The sequence below is a fragment of the Astyanax mexicanus genome, chromosome 1, assembly GCF_023375975.1.
Source record: "Astyanax mexicanus isolate ESR-SI-001 chromosome 1, AstMex3_surface, whole genome shotgun sequence".
Classification (NCBI taxonomy): Eukaryota; Metazoa; Chordata; class Actinopteri; order Characiformes; family Acestrorhamphidae; genus Astyanax; species Astyanax mexicanus.
The window spans coordinates 82954443-82980446 of NC_064408.1; the positions used below are offsets into that span (position 1 = coordinate 82954443).

General features: G+C 40.4%; 1 protein-coding gene and 1 long non-coding RNA gene across 3 annotated transcripts in view; one reads left to right on the forward strand and one right to left on the reverse strand.

The window, feature by feature from the left end:
* Nucleotides 1–21944, forward strand: part of bcl11bb (BAF chromatin remodeling complex subunit BCL11B b) — a 37129-nt gene extending 15185 nt beyond the window's left edge. The window contains exon 3 of the mRNA XM_007255421.4: nucleotides 17434–21944. Coding sequence (XP_007255483.1) covers nucleotides 17434–19415 — 1982 coding nt within the window. The 3' untranslated portion in view covers nucleotides 19416–21944. The remainder of the gene's footprint in view (nucleotides 1–17433) is intronic.
* LOC125804875 (uncharacterized) lies at nucleotides 21625–25388 on the reverse strand. Of its 2 annotated transcripts, none has more exons than XR_007441100.1 (2): nucleotides 25029–25388; nucleotides 21625–23516 (listed from the first exon to the last, which is right to left on the reverse strand). It is a non-coding gene; the product is annotated as an uncharacterized LOC125804875 (long non-coding RNA). The 2 variants fall into 2 exon arrangements; XR_007441105.1 differs by having other exon boundaries at nucleotides 24999–25388.
* Between the last annotated feature and the right edge of the window lie 616 nt (nucleotides 25389–26004).

Here is a 26004-nt window from a genome sequence, read left to right on the forward strand (position 1 = left end):
TTCTGTTTTAATCATTTGATTTCTCAGTGCTCTTTCCTGCTATATATTTAATCTAACAAATATATTTTACACTTCAATGACCTTTTATTCTTAGCCTGCTTAAAGACGTCAGTAACCTGTACTGAGCCAAACATGGCTCTGAAATATATCTGTGCACTCCACTCTACTGAAAAACCATGGTGCATCTGGGAGCTCTCTTACTATAATGACAGAAACACTGAGAAAACTCCCATACCACGTACTGACTCATTTTACTGTGACTAACGTGGAAATACAGCTTACACACTACACTGGAGCACCATTTAATGAGGTAAAGGAGACAAACACACACACACATTCTGCATGGATCACCAATGAGACGTTCAGTTTTATAGGGTTAATGAAATGTGCAGTTAATCAATGTTCTGTAGTGATACACATAGTGTGTCCAGGAAATCACATGATCACTTATGTTGCACCTATAGCAGTACCACACAAAGGTTGTTTCTTATTTTATAATAAATAGAAATGATTCAATACATTTAAAATATTTGTATGATAACCTAATTACTGCATTTCCTTTGTAACCAATATACTTTTTGCTCCTTACACTTAAAGAAAAGTATTTTTAATCTTAGGAGCCTTGACATGTTTCTTTTCTTTATACCTTTGCCTTTGTCAAATTACTACTTGTTTTAGCTCATTTAATTAATTTTACGTAAAAAAAATAAAAATAATAAAACAATCATCCAGACTTATATCAGTGTAGAACTAAACTGCCCACAGCTGGGCCTAAGTGTGTTTAAAATAATTGCATATACTAACCTTTTTTAAGCATGTTGTTGACTTCATATACTTTTCCCATAGTGATGGAAACATTGCCGTAAAAATATTTTCACTTACATTACTTACAATTTATTTTTGTACAGTTTCTCTTTGTTTTGTTTTTCCACCATGGCTTGTTTCACACCTCCTTTTAGAGAAAAATAAGGTCACTTTGAAACAATGACAGCCTTACAGCTGAGGTTAAATGTTTTTCATTAAGATTTTTTCATATTAACTTGTTTTTTTTTTTTACATTTGCACACAGTAAAGGGCAGGTACATTTTTATATATGGTCTTTTTTTACTACAGTAATCAGAAATAGTGACACATGGAACACATTTGTATGTAGTTGCACATTATCACTGTATACATTTGTTATACTTGCTTTAGTTTTTAAATGATCTAACCTATAAATACTAAAAATGTGAGAATGTTTTGAATGTTTTCACACAAAGCTGCATGGCCTGCACCTTCACGCCACACATGCACAGTGCTCTGCATGGCAAATCGTTTGTCATCCACGGAAGCAACTGTACATGCGTGCACGTCGGCCCTTTCCAATGTTCGTCTAATCACCAAGCATGCTCTCATTTAAATATTAGAGTAGTCTTTAATCATGTAAAGTAATCAGTGTCATGCATATTCATACGGTCTCAGTCTAACGGTCGCATTGTCTCGCTTCAGTGCCAAATCATCTCCGCCAGTCTCTCAGCTGCCTGCTCTGATAGCGAGGGCCTGGTGCCGTGCCAGAAAACAAAAAACAAAAAAAAAACACCTCAAGTTTAAAATAACTTCACTCGCATTTATACATTCTCCCTGAAGAGAGCAGTGTGAGTGCGCATGTGGGTTTTTGTAAATGTGTGTGTGTGTGTGTGTATGTGTGTGTGCGTGTGTGTAAAAAAGAGAGAGGAAGAGATTTTCGAAAAAGATGGGAAGACTGATCCCTGTTCCGAGTGATGAATATTTGCACAGAGGCTCAAGGAAAACTCCATTTGCATAATGACTTTGTAGTTTTGCATTAATTAAATTTGCATATGAAACTGCGTTAATTACCTCTGATCATCTGTTTTCAACTTCACAGCATTTGATGTCCAGCCTTCAGGGTTGTGATTAGAGGTTACAGTGGCAGTTTGGGTGTGTGCGCGCGTGTGTGTGTGTGTGTGTGTGTGTGTGTGTGTGTGTGTGTGTGTGTGTGTGTGTGTGTGAGATTAGAGATAGGTGTTGTGTGTAAGACAGAGGAAGGGGTGAGAGATGGTTTGCAGATATGAAAGATGTTTTCTCACACAGTGTGAGAGTTCAAAGTTGACTATAGTGGTCTACAGTTTACAGAGGCGTTGTAAAGCTGCCCTGCAACCATAATCAGACGAGTTCAGGCCTATTAAGGCTTCCTTTTTCAGTGTGACTAGAACAGCAACACTGACTCAACCTGTATCATTCTCATGACTTTTGAATCATATTTCAACCCTAGCAGCTAAACAGCTTTGGGTAAAGTTCACACATTTTTAAAGGAAATGCTATTTTTACTGATGATGTTATTTGTGATTAATGTTTATACACATGTTTATAACAATAATTAAATGAGTTCATTCAATTTAATTCATTTAATAACTCCTCCTACAGCACTGTATCTGACTCCTGAAGCTGTAAATCTGCTAAATCTTACTGTATTTCAATGAATGTAAAATTTGAGGCTGGAGATGCGTTGATGGACACTCCTTTTTAAACAATGGTCTTTTCTTTCTTTCTTTCTTTCTTTCTTTCTCTCTTTGTTGTCTATGTATCCATTGAAATGCCAGTTTTTGTTGTTTTTTATAGTGTCAGAATTGATGAATGAATGATTTATGAATGGACCCCAAGAAAAGCTCTAAATGATAAAATAATGAAAATTCTTTTATTTTGACCTCCACTGTCAAGAATGGAAATTGAAAGTTTTGCAGGATACAGTACTAATTTTGTAGTAAATAGTAGAATAGAATAAAAGTAGAATATAACTCATTTTCAATTCATTGTAAATGTGATGTTTTAGCCAAATCCTTTTCAGTGCCTTCTTGGAGTAAGGCCAATCTTTTTTTTCCCATCCGTTTTCAAGTTTATCTAATCAATCATTTACTAAAATACATCCGGATCTTCACTGTAAATTTTGCCTTATTCATATTTGTTGGCCTGAAAAGTTTTGCATGAACACAATTCTTGACAACCAAGTTTATTTAACATATTATAATAATGTGCATGCTGCAGAAGTATTCATAATTTGCATGGAAGTAGCAGTAGGAACTAAAATAATACTAATAACTAATTATCACACAGTCTTTCTTAAGCTTAAAGTTGATTTACAAATAAAAATAACACATATTGGTAGAAAATAGTTACTTTAACTGAATGTTTTGTTATCTTACTTTCTACAGTACATGTGTGTTTTAGAATTCCTTCTAATGTTATATAGATTTTTATAGCAACATCAGAAATCTGAGCATTGACTATTGCTGTAAAACTGCTCATGACATCATTGTCCATGTTCACCACAGTTTATGGAACAGTCTATGTAACTGTGATGAGCAGAGCTGTATTAGAGCTTCAGGGTACATAAACCAGGTGTTTTTGGTTATCAAAACTGGTTATTAGTCTGATAAATGCAAATGAGCTGCCTGTCTCATTCAGAGGTATGGTTAGGCTAAGTTACATAAATATAGGATTTAAATTAACTAAGAGTAGATAGCTATTTTTTTTAATACAATCATATTTGTATGTGTTCTTCGGTGTTCAGTATATCGGTTACATACAGGGTATGTTTACCAAAACTATGGTGTAAATTTTCGATTCAAAAATAAATAAAATATAAATATAAAAAATAAATTGATTTTTGGTCTTTTGCTATCACTGTTGTTACAGTCATAGACATTGTTGCACCCCCTGGTGGCTGGGAGTGCTAGACTTTTGTACTTTTCGTTTCTTTCCTAAGCTATTGTTGTATCACACGCTATGTAGCAGCAGACAGTTCAAGGTCCTCAGTCTTGCTATTGTTTGGCCCTCGGACAGGGCTGTGGCTCTCTGGGGCTGGAGGAGACCACCCCACGTTGGGCTGATTGGTGTCGTGTGCTGGCGGGGGTCAGCCTCGTCCATGCTGGATGCGTTAGTGAGCCGGGCAGGCGCGGCATGTGCTCTCCACTTGGAGCCCTGGAAGGAGTTAAAGTCTCCCACATGAAGGCATCAAACGCTCCACATACCGCTTTATGGTAGTCATATGGCAACAGATTTGATATTTTTCCTACCACAGCAGGGAATAAAACTCGCCACTAATTTAGGCTGCGAGCGCCGCCGCTAAATTTCAGCATGTGCTGACGGTGTTCGCCAGATGTTTTCCTTTTTCTCCCTCTCACTTTTTCATCCTCTCTCTCTCTCTCTCTCTCTCTCTCTGTCTCTCTCTCAGAGTTTTACCCACTAATTTTGTGAGAAGCTGCATGCATTCTGTCCAACTATGTCACAACTTTGGAAAGTTAACAGTAGGGTTTTTTTCTTTGTTATTAAAAACACATCATTGTTCTGTGTATAGTTCTTTTGCCATAATATGCAGTGAAAAGTTTGCTATCTGTGGCTGCGGCGAGGAGGAACGGCGTGACATTGTGTCTGTCAAATGAACACGTCCCAGCAGCTCTTTCTCATTGCGTTCTCTGAGAGCCAGACACACTGCTGACATATAGAACGAGCAGTACCCTAGCCTTTTGCTAAACATATCTTTTTCTTTAACCCTTTAAATCCAAAGGTCTATATTGTTGTTCTCCAATAAAAACAACATTTATTTATTTTTTGTCTATAGTTTAGATTAGTCTTGATCTAATAGGACTAATAATAAACCAGCAGTAGATTTATTTAGTACTTTCTTGAGTATAATAACCTTTCTTTTTGGTATCATGAGAGTCTCCAGCTTATACACATGAAGCACAGCATTGCCTTGCCAAAGAAAGTGTTTATTGCGCCATAAACAAGTTTTTCCTGTTTTTCATAGTTATAATAATTACATTTTTTGTCTGCTCTCTCTGTTTCTCTCTCTCTCTCTCTCTTTCTCTCTCTATCTCTTTCTCTTAACTGTCTGTCTGTCTGCTGCTCCCCCAATAGGACATAAAGCACAGATTGTTGAGTGTTTGCGAATGTTTGATGAGAGAGAGAGAGAGAGAGAGAGAGAGAGAGAAAGATGTGTTGAGAGTCAGCTCTACAGCCTGTTATGCTCCATGGCCAGTTAAGCTTCACACACACACACACACACACACACACTTACAACTGCTTACATGCTATTTTTTATACCTTGTCAGAAAAATACAAAAATTGGAGTAAATATATACATTATTAAACATACTTCTATATATGTATATAAACTGTATAAACAAATTGTTGGGTCACCTGCTCATTCACTGTTTCTTCTCAAAAAAAAAAATGTCCAGTGTAAGCTTTCTAGATTTTGGAGTATTGCTATGAAAATTCGATTGCATTCAGTGACTAAAATATTTGTTCGATAAAAATTTTGTTTTATTACCAATTCACCCCAAAAGTACACGGCCGCACACACAAACCTGTCGCGCTGCATTCACTCCTGACCGTCTTCTGTTGTGCCTCCCAGACACACACTCCCCAACCAGAGCAAGAGTGACAGGCTTAACTTAGAAATAAGCGAAATCTGACGCTGTGGCTGTTTAAGGAAAAACTGTTTTTTTCTCTGTAGACGTTTAAAAAGCTCATGTCAAGAGAGAGAGAGAGAGAACAATTTGGCAGAGCTTTATTCAGTAGTAAAGTGCAGCGGAGGCTTCAGCATTATTACCCTGAAACCATGGGCTTGGTTACGGTGGCTTTGACTGCCACCATTATTGTTATGTTGTGTAGACACAATCTGGGTGGTACTGTAAAAGCATGAAGAGGGCTTTTAAACTCCGCCGTCTTCGTATGCTTTTACAGCTGGCCTTTTTTCTCTCTCCCTCGAGCTGAAGAGTGGAGTGTGGCACTGATTTTGATTTGTCTTGATGTGATAAATGCCATGTGCTTACCATGACTGGACCATATACTGTGCTTCTGCTGTGGATACTGTTTCCACTGTCTTAACCAGTCCAATCTTCTCCCTCAGACTATAACATAGCCTCTTGAAAGTGAACATGAAAAAAAGGGATTCTTGGCAAGAGCCACTTTTAGTTCCCTAAAGAACATTTCAGTGGCTCTGTATTGGGTTGTGCCGAATTATTACTCACTATCAGTATCGGCTGATACTGGCTTAAATCAGTGAAATCAATTTTAGAAGAAATAAAATGTAATTCGATATGATCCATGAGAGCCTACAATTTCAAATAAAGCTTAACCATAGAACCTAGAAGCCTACATGTGTATCCAAGGCCTCATGCCATCCCATATGCACGCTTTATATTTTAAGCAGAATATTTGTTTCCCAGTTTAGGCATGATATTTTTATGTAAATGTCTGTACTAAACACTGTAGTGCATTCATACAAATGTATTATTATTAGCTTAGTTTAAGAGAGGGAAAAAGACAGTATGTGACTGGTATCAGTGGCATTGTGCCACCCCTAGGTCTGTACAAACTAAAGCATGTATAATATACAAGTCTGTATAATCAGTTAAACATTTTTTTCTAGAACTGTACGTAAAAAAACACAGAGTAGGAATCTGGTCAAATTTACCTAAAAATAAAATCAACATCGACCAACATTTTTTTTTTTTCGTTTAAAGGGTCTATATTAAATAGAAAATAGTTGTAGTATATAAACACTGTACTATTCATAGAATGTATACTATACTGTACTATACATAAAGTTACATGTATCCAAGTATATATATTAGCCTGTCAAATAACATTTTTCATTCGTGATGACGTTATAAGGGGTTCACACTGAATTGCATTTTGAGTGAGTCACAATATTATATTGTATTGTATTGTACAGCCAGTCACAGCAAACATCATTAAAATCTGTCGTTTTAAAGTAACAGTATCAATGACAGCCTGTTTACATCTAACAGCATGTATGAATGGTTGCATAAACATGAGTAATGGCTATTTTTAGTAAAGAATACACCAACACAATTGTCATAAATAGACTTTGGGGGGAAAAAATAACATGCTAGAAAAGCTGTGGTATGTGGGCGCTTAATACTGTTAATACAGAAACCTTGTCTGCTGTGTTATGCTAATAGCAGCTGATGACACTGCAGTCTGCACCTTTATACTGAGAGTTTATGGACACGTCAGTAAGAAGTCGTCTCTGGGAACCTCGATCTTATCAGATTTTATTCACACCAGCAAGAGCTTGTTCCAACGTGCTATGCTAGGTTAGCCGCGGCGCTAGCAGTGTGTTTGCTAAAGGCGCTGGGCTAGATGAAAGGGCCTCCTTAACCATAAGCTATGCAGGGAATGGAGCCAAGGCTGGAAATGCATCAGCGTGATAACAGCCAAGGGAAAAGCGAATCTCCTCTTGTTTATTCCGCCACAGGCCACAAAGCTGCCGAAGCAGGAGGCCCGTGGCTGAATCATGCAGGATCTGGGCACATTTGAGGAAAAAGGCGGCTGGTTAACGCAGCCGTTACTGTGCTTTCACAGACCTGACTGACATGAGGGGGGGGAATTATAATTTGATGGCTAATTTGAAGTAGAAGATTATTGTATTTATATCAGGCCAACTTCTGCTCTTGGCAGTACCACTACTACTAGCATAACTAGCTAGCGTAGCATGTTTACTAAACATAGTAATGTTCTCCTGTTTTCTCTTCTCTTCTATTCTTCTTTTCTTCCCTTTCTTTTGTCTGTCTTTTAAATTTCATTGAGAGTTCTTGTACAATAAAGGCTTTTAGCTCGGGCTTTTACTGCTGTGACACAAGCGCACACACATGTACCACATACACCTACACAAAACCTAAAAAATGTATAGGTAACTGTTCTAGCAAACCTTGCTTCACACACACGCACACACACGCGCTTGTGTGCGCACACACACACATGGCTGTAATATATAGGCAATGTATGGGGCACTGTGCCAGCGGGCATGGCATTAAGGTGGCTGGCATGTGTGGCTGCTCCCGCCTTCTTAAGGGCCATGCGGCATCAGAGGAGCCATTTTATAGTGCACACACAGACACACACATGTGCGCACACACACACACATCCTGATTCTAGCAGGCTGATTGTTTTGGAAGGCGTGCTGAAGGCCTGTGGAGTTTTACAGTGGCCTTTAAATGGGTCTAGATGCCTGTGCTCAGCTGGGGACCATTAGGGTGCACGTTATCCAAAAAATGCCGGGGCAATTATTTCACATACGGGTTTGTTCTCCGTGCCTTTCTACTTACACACACTTACACATAAGTGGATACACACACACACACACACACCCATATATATATATATATATATATATATATATAAATATATACACAATGTAGTGTTACAGAACAGTTCCTTATAATAGTGTTCTATATAGTTCCTTTGATTTTATCATGTAGAAATTAGAGCACCCATTCTCTTTAATAGTGTTCTATATGGAGATCTCCTATATCTATTCCCTGCTACGATGTTCTGTGAAGTTCAATTGACTTCTATGTAGGGAATAATGAGCAGGACACAGTTTTCTTCTCTATAATAGTGCTCTTACTAGCAATAATATTTGTGCAATAACAGTGTTCTATATAGTGCCATTTATTTTGTTATGTAGGAAATAATTGAGGACAATTTATGTTCTTTAGTGCTCTATTTAGTCCCTTGACTTTCTGTTGCAGGGAACTGTTACTGACCATGTTACCTATTATGTTCCCTAGAACAGCGTTCTACTGTTTATAGAGGCTGTGGTTTTATTTTGTACAGGAAAGGATTAAGCTATCAGTCTATATAGTGCCATTGATGTTCCAGTGTAGCCCATTTCTGTTCTCTACAGGTTTCTATTGTGCAATTGATTTTGTAATTTAGGAAATATTGATTATGGGACCACTTCTGTTCACTATATAACATCTATGATGTACTGTATGTATCTATCAGTGAAGGGAACAGTCAGTTGGGACCTTTCAGAACACAGTGTTAGTCTCGCATCATGAGGTTAGCAGTTAGCTTTTAGCATAAAGCGCATTGATGCGTGGGTGGGAGATGGTCCCCATCCAGGGAAAGATTGAGGAGACGTGAAGCGCGGGTCTCTCGCGCGTTCCTTTTGATCTCGTTCCTCCCCCTGGCTTTTTTTTTCTCTCCTCCCCTGCTCGCCTGTCTGCGTCTCCCTTCAGCCACGAGCACGAATGTCATCCATCAAACCCCCCTCCAGCTCTTCACCGTCAGTGGCTCGCGCCAGCCGGGTTTTAGCGTAGCGACACATACTGGGGCCCGAGCCCGAACCATGATTCAGGCTAGCTGTGATGCCACAAAAAGCTTAGCTAATGCACTTTCTCTCTCTCGCGCTGTCTCGGTTTCTCACTGAGGCCAGGCCAAGAGTCATAGCTCTTACCAGCAGAGAAAGTCTTTCCAGTGATTTTTCACTGTCTGCCCGTGCCCCGCCACAGGACACCTCTCTCAAATTCCAATTCAAATAGCTTTATTGGCATGAGTTGCAATTAACAACTGTTACCAAAGTGAAGGAAAGAATGTGTAATACTACTGGTGATAATACTGTTGAGGTCATATTTATATACAGTGTACTGTACACAATACTGTGCAAAGGCACCTCTTTTGTGGGCAAGTTCAGTTCCCAGATTTTTACCTGATTGTTTCCAAAATTTATTCCTATTCAACTCTGACATTCATCACCTCTTTACCAGAGCCTCTGACAACCTACACCCTGCATTTTACAGAACCACAATTTCACACAGAACCACACCACACAACCTAAGAACTAGCAATAATCTGATTTCCTTCAAAAAGCTAACTAAAGACCACTTTCTTTCACAAGGATCAGTTATTACTTAAAACCACATTTTTTAAACATCCTGCAACACTATCTATGACTACCTATCGATGTTATTGTTTTTGTTACTGTCATTATTATTATTCTCTACTTCCTTTACTTCATATTTTGTGTATTACCTTGCAATGTAATGAATTTAAATACAATGGGAAAGTGCCTAGTAAAAACCCTGCTGGTTCTTTTGTACTTTCCCTATACTGTTATTATTCTTAATATTACTGCTTTTTGTCTTTATTATGGTTTTTGCTGTATTGTGCATAAAATAAAACAAATTATAATAAACTTAACCAGGTATGAGGGGATTATCTGACTATATCTGACTATATAAACCTGTAAATTAACAGTAAATATTTCTAAACAAAACAAATAAAAGAGTACAAATAATACAATAAATAATAAGCTCTCCTTGTGGATAAATATCCAAATGTGAGCCAATATTTTCAAGAGACTCTCTGCAGCTTATTAATGGCCTTAACATAAACAAGAATTCAGCTTAAGTGCACACTGTCACATGCAAGCAAAACTCAGAATTCATAAAATAATAATTTTTCGACTGTTCAAAAAAATTTATAATAATGTATATTATAATGGAAATGAAGGACTTTGCCTAAACATATTATTTTTTGCACTTCATTGTATTGAATAAAGTCTACTAGTAATAATTGGCTTTTATACGAAGATGCCAAGTATGGAGAATCAATGCTTTAATAAACATATTTAAATTTACATGCATAAACTCACACAACCTCATATGCATGAACTGCATGAGCCCATTTATTTATCACTCTACAGACTCAAATTGCTAATGATATATATTTTTTTATAATTTATGTGGTTTTTTTTACACATTACGAGTCTTTTCAAGTCCCTTTCAGTCCCTATGCAGATTGATGTTGGATTCACATAGCAGTTCTATAAGTTACACAGTGCTCAGATGCTCAAAATGTTCTTTGTCCTATGAATTTTTACTCAAGTTGTTTTTTTTTGCTTGGATACTTTTACGTCTACTTGAGTCCCATACCTATACTGTTCCCTCTTATGCTCCTGGGACTTATGCTGGGCCATGGGGGTGATGGAGGTGTGGCAGGATGTGCAGATCTTCTTATGGAGGCCCATTGAGCTGGCTTACATGCACCACCTGCTGTGGAGTGGGCCTCTGGCCAATAGTGCAATACCGATTCCTTTCTGAAAAGCTTTTGTACAGGATGACCTAGTTGTGTTGGTGTCCAGGCATGTGTCTCATACGGGTTGTCGGTTGTCGGTGTGCGACAGGGCTGCAACAATACGGGTTAGTCAGTGTGATTAGGTCAGCAACAATACCAGCATGTATTTGTATCAGTAGTAAGTTGTTTAACTGAACTGTGTATTATTAATGTGATATATATATGCAGAGATTACAAAACATAACAGGAAGGTATTGTTTAACTTTTTTACATTGTTTTCAACAACTTTCTATCTCTAGTTTTAACCAGCTTAAAATAGAAATGTTTATATGTATTTTATTTTGTTCTTACTGTCACCGACATGCACAGACTCATCCTCAAGACACTCAAAACAAGACAGTTGCACCTGTGTGTGTTTGCTGTAGCTGTGTTTGTGTTTGGAGATGGTTTTATGATTTGATTGGAATTTATGAAAAATTTAAGTTGTGTGTACAGTTTGTGTACAGTTTTTTGGGGACAAATTCCTTTACTTTTATATTTCATTTGTGTCCATTCCTGACACAACTAATTGAAACAAGTCAAGTGTACATTCTTTAACCTGGTAATTTAAAATCGAAATGATCAAAGTATATTCAATTAAATGAAACCAAATATTTAAGCAATTCTACTCTTCCTGACACTTGGTCTTGACTCATTCGCAACCAGTCATATACTTGGAGTTGCTATAGACTCAACCAAGGTGGTCTGGAAATTTCTTGCCACACAGACATATTTAGATTTGATAGGTTAATCAATAATTAAAGTAGTATGATAGTAGTGATTCAGTGAGAGCAGTGCCAGTTCTTAAAGATATCCCTTTACATCTCTCCTTAGTTTTCCTGCCGATGGAGAGAGATTGGAGAGCTTACAGCGTGGGGCCTGCTTTCACTTATACTGGAGACAGCTAAATGCGTGTATGTGTGTGGCTTTGTGTGTGCATGTGCCATACCACTGCTACTGCCACCATTCATGGTGGCTTAGCCACTCCACACACTTTTTCCACTGTTATGTTTCAAGTCGGTAGCCTTTTTTAATACAGATGTCTCATTCTGTTACTGCAGAGACGAGTGGAAAGCACTGGCCTAATGACTCGATGATCAGAAACGGGGAGGTGATTGTAAGGCAGGAAGTGTTACAAGTGATAAGAATCAGTCAAGTAATGTGATTTTGAAGAAAGATAAAGTGGCTACTCCCACAAAATATTTAACCTGTAATTGCAAGGGCAGATACACCCCTACACTGACACCGAAACCAAATGTGTTAAGGTCATTTTGAACAGCATGGTAAGAGACGTTGTGATCTTACTCAAAATGACAGTGGTTAAGAGGATCCTTCTGTTTCTGTTCTTGGTCTCTTTACCATCATCCTGCACTTCAAAACTATTTGTATTACCAGTGCCGGCATTAAGCCTTTAATGCTGTCATAAAACCGTGGCTGCTTCTGCTGTTTAATCTACTCTCCTCTGGTAATAGCGTGGTTTCTCAGTAGTGTCGCTGCATTTATTTAATATGTAAAGAACATATAAAACCAAAACCTGAATATCTGTAGATTTTTAATAAGGCTCTTTATTGAGGCTCTTTATAGAGGCTCTTTATTTATTGGTGATAAGCATTTTTGGTAGGTTTTTTTGATGTACAATATTGATTGATGCCATATACACTGACATGCCACATGTCATGGGACAGGAACTAGTAAGTTTTCGAATCAAGTCAAGAGTCAAGAGGCTTTTATTGTACAAATACCCAAGTACACTTTTCTTTGACTGCGATGGATTGGCGGCCTGTCAAGGGGGTATCCTGCCTTCCGCCCGTTGCCGGCTGGGATAGGCTCCAGCACCCCCCCGCGTCCCTTAATGGATGAAGCGGTTGATAATGACTTGACTTGACTTGACTTTTCTTTGATTTTGCTGTTTACTATTGAAACTGCACTGACAATTCTATCCAGATGGAGCCAATCATGATCATTACCACCCACTGCACTGTACACTGTGGGTGGGAATGCTTTCATATTGTATAATATATTCCTGATACACATGTGACTTTGTGGAATCAAGGAATGTTAAATGCCTGCACAACTTTATAAATGGAATGTACCATCCGTCTGGCATCCATAAATAATGTCACCCATAAATAACGTCAGTGAGAAAATGACAGTAAAATGTCAAGCATATCATTAAACTATTAAATTAAAAACAAATAAAGTAAAAATAAAAGTTGTTGTTGTGAATATTCGTGTAGTCTTATCTTAAACTTTTGATGTGCTAAGGTAAAACTTTATCACACACACACACGCACACACACACACCTACATGCTAGAACTCATACACCCCTCATCATGGCACGTGTTAGAGACATCAGCAGCTTTTACAGCAGGATGTCCTGCATCACTGCATATATATATATATATGTTTGTGTGCGAGTGTGTGTGTGTGAAATTTGCATGGCAGTCTGGCCCCTTGATTAGCCGCCATCATCACAAACAAGACATCAGCGATGCGAGGTGAGGCCCCGTGGGCCCCTGGGAGCCGCAGATCACAGCCATGCTAATGCAAGTCTGCGCTGGTGCGACTGGCGCCGTGCCAGGTGTCAGCCAGGCGGTGACAGGTGCACAGTGGGGGCGTGGGTGCTGCTGAGGGGGGCGCCGCAGTCCCCATGGCATCACCTCGCCCTTTGTTCTCTATGCTAATCCTGTGCTGGAGCATCCTCCACTGATAGGAATGTGCCGCATTCAGGAAACGTAGTTCCAGCAATGCCAGGCTTGAGCGTCACAAGCACACACACACGCACACACACACACTGTTTCTGCCTGTGCCTAGGGTCTCGTTTAACACGGTGACATCGGCAATGCGCCACTCTGTCTCCCTCAGATCATTGAAGCTTAGCGTTTCTATGCTGTTAGTGATGCTAAACACTTAGGCCTAAAAGACATTGATTTTGACCCTAAGTTCAATTCCTTACTTTCATGACTACAAACATTTTTACATGTATGTTTCATAATTATATATATTTTTACTGTTCCGTAAAATAATAAGTATTATCATGATAAGAATGAAGCAGGAAGCATACTATTTACCCATATAAAGCTAAAATATTATATGAACAGTGTTGCACACTTTCAGTGATATTACAGTGTAATTTTTAATACAGTTTAAAAAATGTACTTACAATTCAGGCACTTCAAAGTATATCCAAAAATATAATTATAAGATGAAACAAATCTCAGTTTAATAGCTTAGATTGTTGTTGGTCATTTCATGTTCCCCAAAGTAATTATTTAACATTTGAGAGATAGTACTTCAACTTACCCAGTTATGGAACAAAACACACTGTGAAAGAAAGTGATCCTTATAATGGTTACTTATGAAATTGCTCAGCCAAACATGCTAACACGGCTAAAAACAAATGACCAATGCCAGACGTCTTGTAAACACAGAAACGCACACACACAGTCTCTATCTGTTTGTGCCTACAAATTTTATTTAACACTGTGGCTTCATCCATACATAGCCAAATATTTCCCTCCCTCTATTTCTGGGTGACTAAAATGCATAAGCATGATAGCCCTGTATGGGGCAATAGAAGCTCATGAAAAGCGACAAAAACAATAATACAGTGACCAAACACACAATTTTTGTGTGGACTGGTGGTCAAACTACAGCCAAAACATCTATTTAACATTTGAAAAAATTCCCTGTAACATCAGCAGCAAGCTTCTCTGTCTCCCTCATGTCACTCATTGTGGTGCTAGGGATGCTAAAAGCAGCGCTTTGTGCTAACATTAGCCCCAACATCCTCCTCTCGCAAGACTACACAAGAGACATGAGGTGGCTGAACCCTCTCAGAGATAATTAAATATCAGACCGTCCTCTTTTTGCCTGCTTCTCCGCACCCGTGCCTTTACAGGCGAGTTAATCGCCTCGAAATGGTGAAATATCCCTGTTTTAAATGAAAGCTAAACCCAGGGCTCTCTAAGGAGGGCTTAATTGGCTGTGTGGTTTTGTAATACCAAACCCAAGAGGGTGGGGAACTTTAACGTCAGACCACCTCCGACACACACATAGACACACACACACACGCGTCATTAATCACACACTCACACACACTCACTGTGACGGGCAGGGAGCCCCTCCTCGCTGTTTAGCGCTGCAAGCTCCGCTAGCAATGAAACGCTGCGCTGCCTGGCATATAATATAACAGCCACGACTCAATTTACCTATTTAACCTGTAATCCCTGCAATATTTATGGAAGTGTGTGTATGTGTGTGTGTGGGGGGGGGGTGAAATTAGGCCATTAGGCTCTTGCCATGAATACACAGAAGGAAGAAGGCACTCCGCTAACTGCTAGTTGACCTCTGCGGCCCACGGCAAGCGCTTCCGCCAGCACGGACGGCGGTAATTGCTGCAAATTGAATCACAGAGTGAGTGGTGATGATTCCTTAATGAGCGACTTTATTGGCTGCCGCAGCACGGCGTGACTCGGCCTCTGGAGCACGGCACCGTGCGGCAGTACCCAATGGGCCTTGATCAGATGGAGATTTGTGATCCTGAGGTGGCTGATGGGTAATTTCTCACCATCTCACCACACAAGCTGCTGTCGCTAAGACATGGCTCTCTGATGGGTCATTAGCATATTTTAACTTATTTATGATGGGTCTCTCTCTTTCTCGCTCTCTCTCGCGTGCTTGTTTTTGAAAGTTGATGAAATTTGTCTTTGGTTGTCATTAGGCCTGCCTGTCTGTTAGCTGACACGCTCCTTTGGCAACATATGGCACTTTCTGTAAGATGTGATAAGATGCAAATTGCCAGAGCTTGAGCGCACATTTGTGGCAGAGTAGGGGCACACTCAAGACACATTGTGAGCACACACACACACACAGTCTCACTCCTCACACCCCCTCACTGTCTTTCTCTCTGTCTTTCTGCCATCTCCCGTCTCCTAACTCTCGCTCTATTTAGAATAATTCCGTGTTCAACTCAGTTCAAGCAGTCACTGGAGGAATGTGTGATATCGGGCTTGTGAGGGACATCAATTACGTCCACTCCTGATTTAACCCAGACTACTGGGCTGAGTTCCACACGTGCAGAGACAGGGAGGGAGCCAGTCATTTGTATTGTAGTAGATATTCTTCCCACCCCCCTTAAAACCCTCCTTACCCTCTTTCTCCTCCTTTTCACTCTCCCTCCTGTCAGTTGTACATATGAAGGCCGGCCAAACCAAACATGGGCAGCAGGCCTGCATGCTTCTCTCATTCTCTCCAGCAGAGTCGCACCAGCAGGAGGCCAGCCACACCACACACGCCTCCAGCCGCAGTCTCAAACAGCATCGCCCTGCACACACTCCCTTCAGTCTCCAGTGTCCATTAACGATTTCCTCATTTTCTAAGCATTATCTGCAAATCCAGTTCACACTATCGTGGCTTTGGAAGCTGCCACTTTCCAATCGAGTGTAATATCGAACACAGAAAAGTCGTGAATATTGAGCGCGCTAAATGAATCTATATGAATAAGACTTCACGAGGAACAGATAAACACTTTGCACTCTGTGACAAATCTATTGAAATCATATTACCGCTGACATTCAAGCCGTGTTTGTAGTATTTGCAAGTGGTGCTCAGAGAACATCTTAGTGATTTTCTTTTTTTTCGCATTTAACTGGCTTTAAATATTCCAGCTTTTTAATGATTTGGCCTGACATGTCACTGTAGCAGCAGCAATAGCATGTTTTTAGATGCATATCCATGGGGTGTATTATTCATAGAGTATGGATGCTTATATTAGTGACTGTAATGCATGTTTATGAGTCTGGGGTGAAATAAACCCATCACCATCTCCCTTGTTCCTTTTCTGCATCTCTCCATCTTCTCCCTGCATTTGCCAGATACTTATCTCTATATGGAAATAGCAAGTGCATGTGTGTGTCTGTGTGTGTGTGAGTGCATATGTGCGAAGTTGTATATTAAAGCTTGCCTGACGTTCACATTAGCATAATGCGTTGAGGCCTTGAGGCTGTACCTGCTATCTGCATAAGGCTCCGGCCCCTGGGGAGTCTCAGGGAATGTCGTAACGCCACCCCCCAGCACCTCTCCCCCAACCCTCCAAGCCTTGATCCTGACCTAGTAACGTACAGGCAGATCCACTCCATCGGGGCTATAGTGAGCAGCAGGCATGGTGAGACCAGCGATAACCTGGCAGTGTATCAACCACCTCGGCTTTCCCACTTACAGTGATGTAATTTTCATTCTGTCTCATAAAATGGCTGTCACCCGAATGCACTGGGATGTCTCTCACATGTTGTCTGTTTAATTTTTAAAGGGAAATGATCCATGAACCTCATCATAGAGGACTCTTCTCTTTGATTACATCTAAAGCTATTGCCACGAACAAACAGATGCTGGAATGACATGAAAATCTATTAAAGTGTGCTATCTGAGCCACCCCTAGGAAAAATGTCATGCTAATATTTATGTGTTCACTGAGACCACAATCCTTTTGTGTCTTTCAGGGAAAGATGAGCCGTCCAGTTACATCTGCACCACGTGCAAGCAGACCTTCACCAGCGCCTGGTTCTTGCTGCAGCATGCCCAGAACACCCATGGCATTCGCATCTACCTGGACAACCACCCATCCAGCTGCTCCCTCACACCCCGTATGGCCCTACCTCCACCTCTGGGGGCTGACGCACTGCCCCGCTCACCTCTATCCAGCTTTCTGGGGGACACCAGCAACCCTTTCCACTTGCTCCGCTTGGCTGCCCCCCTGCTACGTGAGCCCCCACCTGCTGCATATATGGAGACCCGTATACCCTCAACCCCGCCTTTTGTAAGTCCTCCACCTCCGCCTCGTCACCACTTGGAACGCCTGGGTCCTGAAGAGATGGGCATTCTCTCTCAACATCCTAGCGCCTTTGAACGTGTGATGCGTCTGGCCCCCATGCCCATGGAGCCACCCCCCATGGACTTCTCCCGCCGTCTTCGAGAGTTGGCTGGCAACAACAACAACAGTGGCGGACCCACGCCACCTCTTTCACCCAATCGTGTCCCCCCCATGCACAGGCTCCTCAGCCCCACCCTTTTTCAAGCTAGCTCCAAGCCACCTGCAGCGTTCCTGAGCACTCCACCCCAGTCGATGCAGGCTCCCTCCAGGAGCAGCTCTTCACCACCCTTGGGTCAAGGAGGCAAAGTCAAGTCCTGTGAGTTCTGTGGCAAGACATTTAAGTTCCAGAGCAACCTCATAGTACACCGACGTAGCCACACCGGGGAGAGGCCCTACAAGTGTCACCTGTGCGACCATGCCTGCTCTCAAGCTAGCAAGCTAAAGCGGCACATGAAGACGCACATGCACAAGTCTGCTTCTCTCGGCAGCTCGCCAGAACAAGGCAGTCGAGATTCAATGGGAGAGGAAGCAAAGTGCAGAGATGGCAATGGCATGGGAGAGGGGCATGATAATGAGGAAGAGGAGGAGGAGGAAGAAGAAGAAGAGGAAGAGGAGGAAGAGGAGGAGGAGGAAGAGCAGCAGAATGGAAGCAGCAGGCCCGAATCAAATCTCAGCATGGACTCAGAGTTCAGCAGGAACCGAGAGAACGATTCACGGCCTTCACCCAATGAGAAACCACTCTCTGCTGAGAGAGCAACAGAAAGCCAATACAACAACCTTGACAATCACCTGAGACTTCCTCTGGGTACCAGGCCACGGGAAGAAATGCATGAAGCAGAAACAGCAGCAAGAGAAGCAGATGCAGAGTGCCGACCCATGGTGAACGGCAGAGGCTGCGGGCCAGAAGACGCCATTCCTGGTTTATTTCAGCAGAAACCCACGCCCATCTCAAGCCCAAGCCTCTCTGGCTCCTCGGCTAAGAGGATCAAGGTGGAGAAGGATCTGGAGCTGCCGCCTATGCCCCTCATCTCCTCAGAAAACGTGTACTCTCAGCTGCTGGCTGGCTACGCTGCCTCACGACACTTCATCAGGGAACCCTTCATTGGTTTCGGCGATTCCAGACAGTCGCCCTTTGGGACTTCTTCCGAGCACTCCTCCTCAGAGACAGGCAGCCTGCGTTTCTCCACACCCCCTGGGGAGCTTCTGGAAGGTGGAGCCCTGTCTGGCCGTAGCGGCAGCAGTACGCCTCACCTCCATCTACGGGGCCCAGGCCCTGGGAGGCCTCCAAGCTCCAAGGAGAGCCGGCGGAGCGACACATGCGAATATTGTGGCAAGGTGTTCAAAAACTGCAGCAATTTGACTGTGCACCGGCGCAGTCACACAGGAGAAAGGCCCTACAAGTGTGACCTGTGTAGCTATGCCTGTGCCCAGAGCAGCAAGCTCACCCGCCACATGAAGACCCATGGCCAGTTTGGCAAAGAGGTGTACCGTTGCGACATCTGTCACATGCCCTTCAGCGTCTACAGCACCCTGGAAAAACACATGAAGAAGTGGCACGGGGAACACTTGATGAGCAACGAGGTCAAACTCGAGGAGGCCGACCAAGCCTAGGTGCACTAAAGCACATTCTTTTAGACTGATTTAATGGGTTTAGCTGGATAATCTTTTGGATGAATCTGACTATAGATTTTTGTTTATGGAATGATATGATGTTTTTGTTTCGTTTTGTGTTTTTTTTTCTAGTGAAACTGCCACCTGAGAAATAAGAACATTAGTAAATGTTTGTGAATGGATTTCAAAAAGCCCTGCTGGTATTCCCAGCAATCAACAAAAGGAATTGTCCATTAAGAATCCATGGAGCCTTTCTACTGTGCAATAATTTCTGTATTTATTGGATTGTTTCGTAATGATACATAGCATGTGCAGGTACATTATCAAGGGTTTTTTAGTACATTCCTTTGTTAATATTTTTGTTTTCCTGATGCCATTTTAAGATATGACAGATACTGAGATTTTGGCATTCAGCCACCTTTATGTTTGAGCAATTTCCTTAAAGGAAAAAAAATCTTATTCTGCTAAATTCTGAAGAAGAGGTGTAACTTCTAAAAATCAGAGAGGGTGTTTAGTGTACTACTGTTGTTTTCAGTCCCACCAGGCTCGGTGACATTTTTAAAGAGTAAAGCACTGAATGTCAAAATGACAATAAATATTAAACTAATTTGAGCGATATGAAAGATCAGGGATGTCTCAGGCAGCTGGAGGACAGTTTGACTGCATTGATTATTGATGACCATCAAGCTAAATCTTTTCATCATAACTTGTTTTACTTTTAGCTCAGTAATGAAAACACATTTCTTCTCAGCCACAATACAGTTAACTAGACAGTGTTTTTAATCTAAATCTTAAAAAAACTGGTAATGTGATTAAGCCATTTGCTTTTAATAATCCAAATGTTTACATTACCACAAGTGAAACTAATGTTCACACCTACCATCCAGTGTATATTTACTGAACACACAAGTCAGTGGATTTTGGTTCAACAAGTTTACCCTTGTGTTTAGACTGATCAAACATACATTTCTGGCAGAGTTGTGAGATTACTTAAGATGTTCTTGACTCCATAGTGTCCTCACGTATTTAAAGACTAATTTGAACAAAACATCAGCCAGGACCATTCAGTTGTTTGGTCTCACAGTATTACGCACTTAATGTAGGGAACATTGTAATCATTTATTTGAGTGGGATACATAGGACCAAAATGTTCCAAGTGGCTCTTTTTTTCCAGAGTATTGTGGAATTAAAGTATTGTCTCTGTTCCTCTACTGTTCTCCAAACTTTCTTTATTTTTCACTTCGGCTCAGAGTGTTGCTGCAGCCTGAACATGTTCCCATTCACTATTTTAAAAGCTTCTCAGCCTGCTGCTCATTCTATGATTTTTGATGTTTTATTGTTTAATCCCAATGAATACAATCAGCACTTGGACAAATGCTGGGATTTTTTTCTTATTTAGTTTAGATTTTTTTTGTTGTCAATGAAATTATTGCCATATAAATTTAAATTTAGAGTAAACATGAACATTAAACATAAACCTTACAAATATTTCCCTACAATCAAAAGTTCTCTTTAGGCATAGTTTACAACATTCCGAGTTCTGTCGTCCTCCAGATACAACTTTGTTTTTTGTCTCTTCAGTAGCATAAAGAAAAAGAAGTGGCTGTAACTTGAATGACAGTGACAGATTTAAATAAAAAAGAGAGAAAGTGGTGCAAAAGGGTTTTAGTGAAGACAGCATGCCAAATTCAAGTGCCATTTCTGATACCCCGAGACAAACCCGTCTTGTAGCGTTTACTAGCATTCAATTTGACATGCACGCAAAAAAATATGCAGTGTGTATCTTCTGATGCAACTCAGTTTCCTGCGAAAGAGTAGAAATCACATTCCTGACTAACACGGCCTAAAGAAACTGTTGTATCGGTTCAATCTTACAAAACATGATCCATTCAAACTACAAAACATCACTTTAGATCCAACAAGAGGTTAAATAGTTATGAACTTTGTGTGTGTAGTATGTGTGATACTTTTGGAAATATGACAACGCACAGGTTTCTTTTCCTCCGAGATGCCCAAGCCATCTTGCCACTGATACTTGCAGCTGGACTATCACCAGTAGCAACGGAAGAAAATTGACAATGGGGAAAAAGTGAAAAAAATGACACTCTGTCTTTAAATAATGTTTACAGTGTTGAAGTTCAAGGATAATTAATTCCTGTGTAAATGTGTTTTAAAAGAGAAATGAAATATTCTCTCTTTTTTTCTACCATTTTGTTCTGAATGCCATACCAGGGTTTTTATTGTTTGTTTATTTCAAATATTTTTGTTCGTTCTTTTTTTTTTTGGTGCAGGGTTTTTTTTCATGAATTTTAATGGACATTCATATGTTTTGTTCTGTTGAATACACAGTGTATTTGTATACCAGTGACATTTTATGAAATGATGCAAAAAAAATCTTTATATTTTGCAGTCCATTATAAAATTGTGAGTCTATCCAAATGTTTTTTGTCTCTATATCTGTTCATAATTTTGGTAAATCTATCCTTTTGAGGATGTAAAAAAAGGAAATAAAAACAAATGAAAATTCCACACGTTTAGTGAATTGATGTGAACTGGTTCCACGGTTAGACTGCAGCGTTTTTTTTTTAAGCGTGTATAATGACCTTTAAACCTTGATGATATTGAAATGTCCATTGCAGACAAATTATATTTGCCACAGGTATTGTACTGTTGCTTTCAGAATTCAGGTCTGAATGATTGGTAAACATAGGTCTTTCAGAGCTCACTCAGTTTTTCATTATCAGCATAGAAGCGCATTGGAAACTTCAGACTGGGCTTCTTAGTTCATGACCCTTGACCTAAAGAGCTCGCTAATTTGTGAAACCTTTCTTTATGTTGCACCTGCCTCTCCCCCCTCTTCCTCCAAGAGATGCTCTCAACACAATGACCCGTCTGACCTTTCTTGACCCTGTCAATGTTGCCTCGTCCCGTCTTCTCTTTTGTGAGACAGGTGGGCCTTTGTAGACCCAACAATGTTGCTTGTAAGGGAGGGGAAACTACTTGGGAACCCTTTTTAGTCTATGTACACTTTCCTTTCCCTCTGAATGAGGCTCCCACGACGAGTCCTACAGTATATACCAGGAACAACCTCCACAGTAAATTGGAGAGAGATTTTTTTCCTCTGTATGTGTGTGTTTGTATGTGTGTGTGTGTGTTGGTAAACTATTAGTTCATAGCTTCCCTGTCCTGAAATGTCTTCTAGTCTTGCATCCTGATGTGTCATAGACTGTCCCTTCAAAGAGCCACTCATGGATATGGTTAAACCAAGGCTGGACATCTGGGACGCATCTTCAGCCCTCAAACAGACTCTGACAAAAGATTAAAAGACAACAGATTCACAAAGTCTTTCTCGAGGCACCAGTTTCGCCTCAAGGTCTCACCATTTTCACATTCTAATTACGCGACACTGCCACACCAATGATTTGCCAAGCACTTTTAGCCACTGCTGCACACAAGTTGGTGTCACAGTTCACATCCGACATGTCATTTAAGTTCCCTTTTAAACATGAGTAATAGATGGTCCCTATTTGCACTGTGTGGCCAATGCCATGGGAAGACAGTGGGTCCTCCACCGTGGTGAAGTGGCCCCTCATTTGACAGGCCAAAACGACAGGGACATGAATGGGTCACACACAGGGAGACTTCAGGAAATGATGGGCCTTGCTAAAACCACGGTCTAAGTGGACAGGGTGTCAGCAGGACCTGTGGTCAGGGCCTTAACCAGAAAGATCCATTGCAGAGTCCTGGAGGCCTTTTTTTTTTCGGGATCACAGGGACCATAACCCCGCCGGGCCTCAGTGTCTATATCCAGTTACTAATTCCCTGACCAGTGCCCAGTGAAACAGCACCCGCCAAAGAGCTGATGCCCCCAAGGCAGAGGAGCTGGAGACCAGAGCAAATCCTCCCCAGCTGGGTCGGCCTGGGAACGGGGAAGGCGCTGCGAAGAGTTTCTGAAAAAGGACGGGCAGGAGACGGCTGGAAGTGTGTGGTCGCTCCGCGGTCAGTCAGCAGCTGTGGATCCTTCCTCCATGGAGATTTGACCCAAAGGAACAAAGACACTACAGAGCATCTCGTGAAGCAAAGGGAATGCACGCTTCCTGGCTGAAAAGAACAAAGGGGAACTCGTCTGAGGACAGGAATCGGAGAGTAGCGCACTATAAGTATTAAAAAAATACTGATTCAGGATGCATTTAGTTTACTTACAAAATAACTCCTTTTATAATAAAAAAATTGGTATACAACATTTAAAAAAACGAGACAGTCAGATTTATTAGTATTTAGAATCTCTATATATACAATAAGTTAATTTAAATTAAGCAATATAATAAGATCAAATTAAAGTGTAGGGGTAATTAAAGCAAAATTAGAAAATTAGCTTTTTATATTCAGTGCTTTACAAACTGTGTAAAAATATTTTTTAGATTATTGGAGCCAGTTTCAGGGATTCAAACTCATAACCTTCTGACAGTAAGATGAAACTTTGAGTATCCACATCACCCCTTGCTAAAGCTCTTTTTAATATAATTTGGAGTTGGTCAGTGTTGATTGTACTATCTGTATAGCACCTGCTTAACTCCATTTTTGTCTTCTATATCTATCTATCTATCTATCTATCTATCTATCTATCTATCTATCTATCTATCTATCTATCTATCTATCTATCTATCTATCTATCTATCTGATTTTTACAGGATTCACAGTTTCTCTAAATGTCCTCATTTTTTTTATTTCAATATAATGAGCTTCAAGCTACTGTCCTTGACAGACCAAAAAATACAGTTGCGTTTATTCAGCTCACTTTGCGCAATTATCTGAACTATCTTCCAGCAATCCAATATTAATTCAACCCTACTGAACAGTTTTATGTGTGGAGATGTAATAAGAGTTTGAGTCACACTGACACGACTGGCTCCAATGAGAAAAGTCAAGCAAAGCCTTTGAAATAATAAAAGAGAAAAAAAAACACACACAACTGGAATCAGAGTAATTGCTTCTAGTCTCTCCAAGCTATAGTCATCTGAATTCCTGGAGCTAGACCTCCCTTGAGCACCCAAACAGAGGTGAATTACTGAGCTATTTGGGTGGCTGGGGGGAGGGGGGAAGAGGGGGGGGGCAGTGTAATTGTTGACATTGGACTCTGCTCTTGTCCCGGCAAAATATTAAATCTTCTCATTTGATTTGGGCCGTAATTATGTCGTAAAAGTAAACTGGCTGTGAAACAGCGAGCTCCGCCAGTCGAATTTGCTTTCATCAAGTACGGACTGGCTTAATTACATAGCACGCCATCGCCTGTCTTTCACTGCCGGTTCTGCTTTCAGAGCCGCTGCACTCCTGTATTGGGAGCTAATCACAAAGCTATTGTGCCATTTGCAGTGACCAGAGAGGGGTTTGACACTAGAATGCACACGGTAGCGTGAGGAATTTCAAGGCTTGTTAAATGTTTGTTCCAGCTGGACGTCTACTAATCAGCCACTCAGGATCCTTCTAATATGACTCATACTGCATATGCCAGAATGATGAGTAAGAAGAGTTATCATAAATCAAGATGAAATGGGATGTACAGGTTTCAGTCCTAACACTCACCATTGTAAGAATACAGTATTTCATATTTACCAAATGATTCCAAGTCCCACAGACTTCAGCCAACATCAACAGAACTGCAATATTTATGTATTTTACCTGTTGGAATGATAAGCTAGAACAAACACATTCTTACTTATCATAAGTCTTGCCTTTCCTGTCTCTCTGACTTACTGTACATACTCTCTGGCTAACTCTCAGGGCCTCAAAAAATATAGTATTTCTGAGGGATTAAATACCGAAATGTATGTGAAATCTTTGTCATTTGCTAGCATTATGTTTATTAACTAGGAACATTATGTACAGGTATGTTGTGTTTAAACTTTACAAGCACTTTAGTAAACTATTTTATTTCATTGTGACATTTGTTTAAAAACAAATAGGTGAAATCCACCTAAATAAAAACTGTACCCAGAGTAGATATAACTAGATAACTAGAATCCCTTGGGTTACACCTTTAGGAACAGGACTAAAAGTCTTGTCTAAAACATAATTAGAAACAGTCTTATTAATTAACCAATGACATTTCGTACAGAACTAAATTTATCAGTAAATTTATATCTGTATAAAAAAGGGCTCTAGGTATTTTGGAAGTTTTTAACTGTTTTTTTACTGTGAATGTGAGCAGTAGCCTCACTAGGTTTCAGTTAGTTGTTAGAAATAAAAAAGACCACATCAGTTTCTGAATCAGTTTCTCTGATTTTGCTATTTATAGATACATGTTTGAGTGAAATGAACATTGTTGTTTTATTCTATAAACTACAGACAACATTTCTCCCAAATTATAAATTAAAAAATAGTGATTTAGAGCATTTATTTGCAGAAAGTGAGAAATGGTTGAAATAACAAAAAAGATGCAGAGCTTTCAGACCTCAAATAATGCATAAAAAACAAGTCCATATTCATGAAGTATTAAGAGTTTAGAAATCAATATTTGGTGGAATAACCCTGGTTTTTTAATCACAGTTTTCATGCATCTTGGCATGTTCTCCTCTATTTTATGCCACTC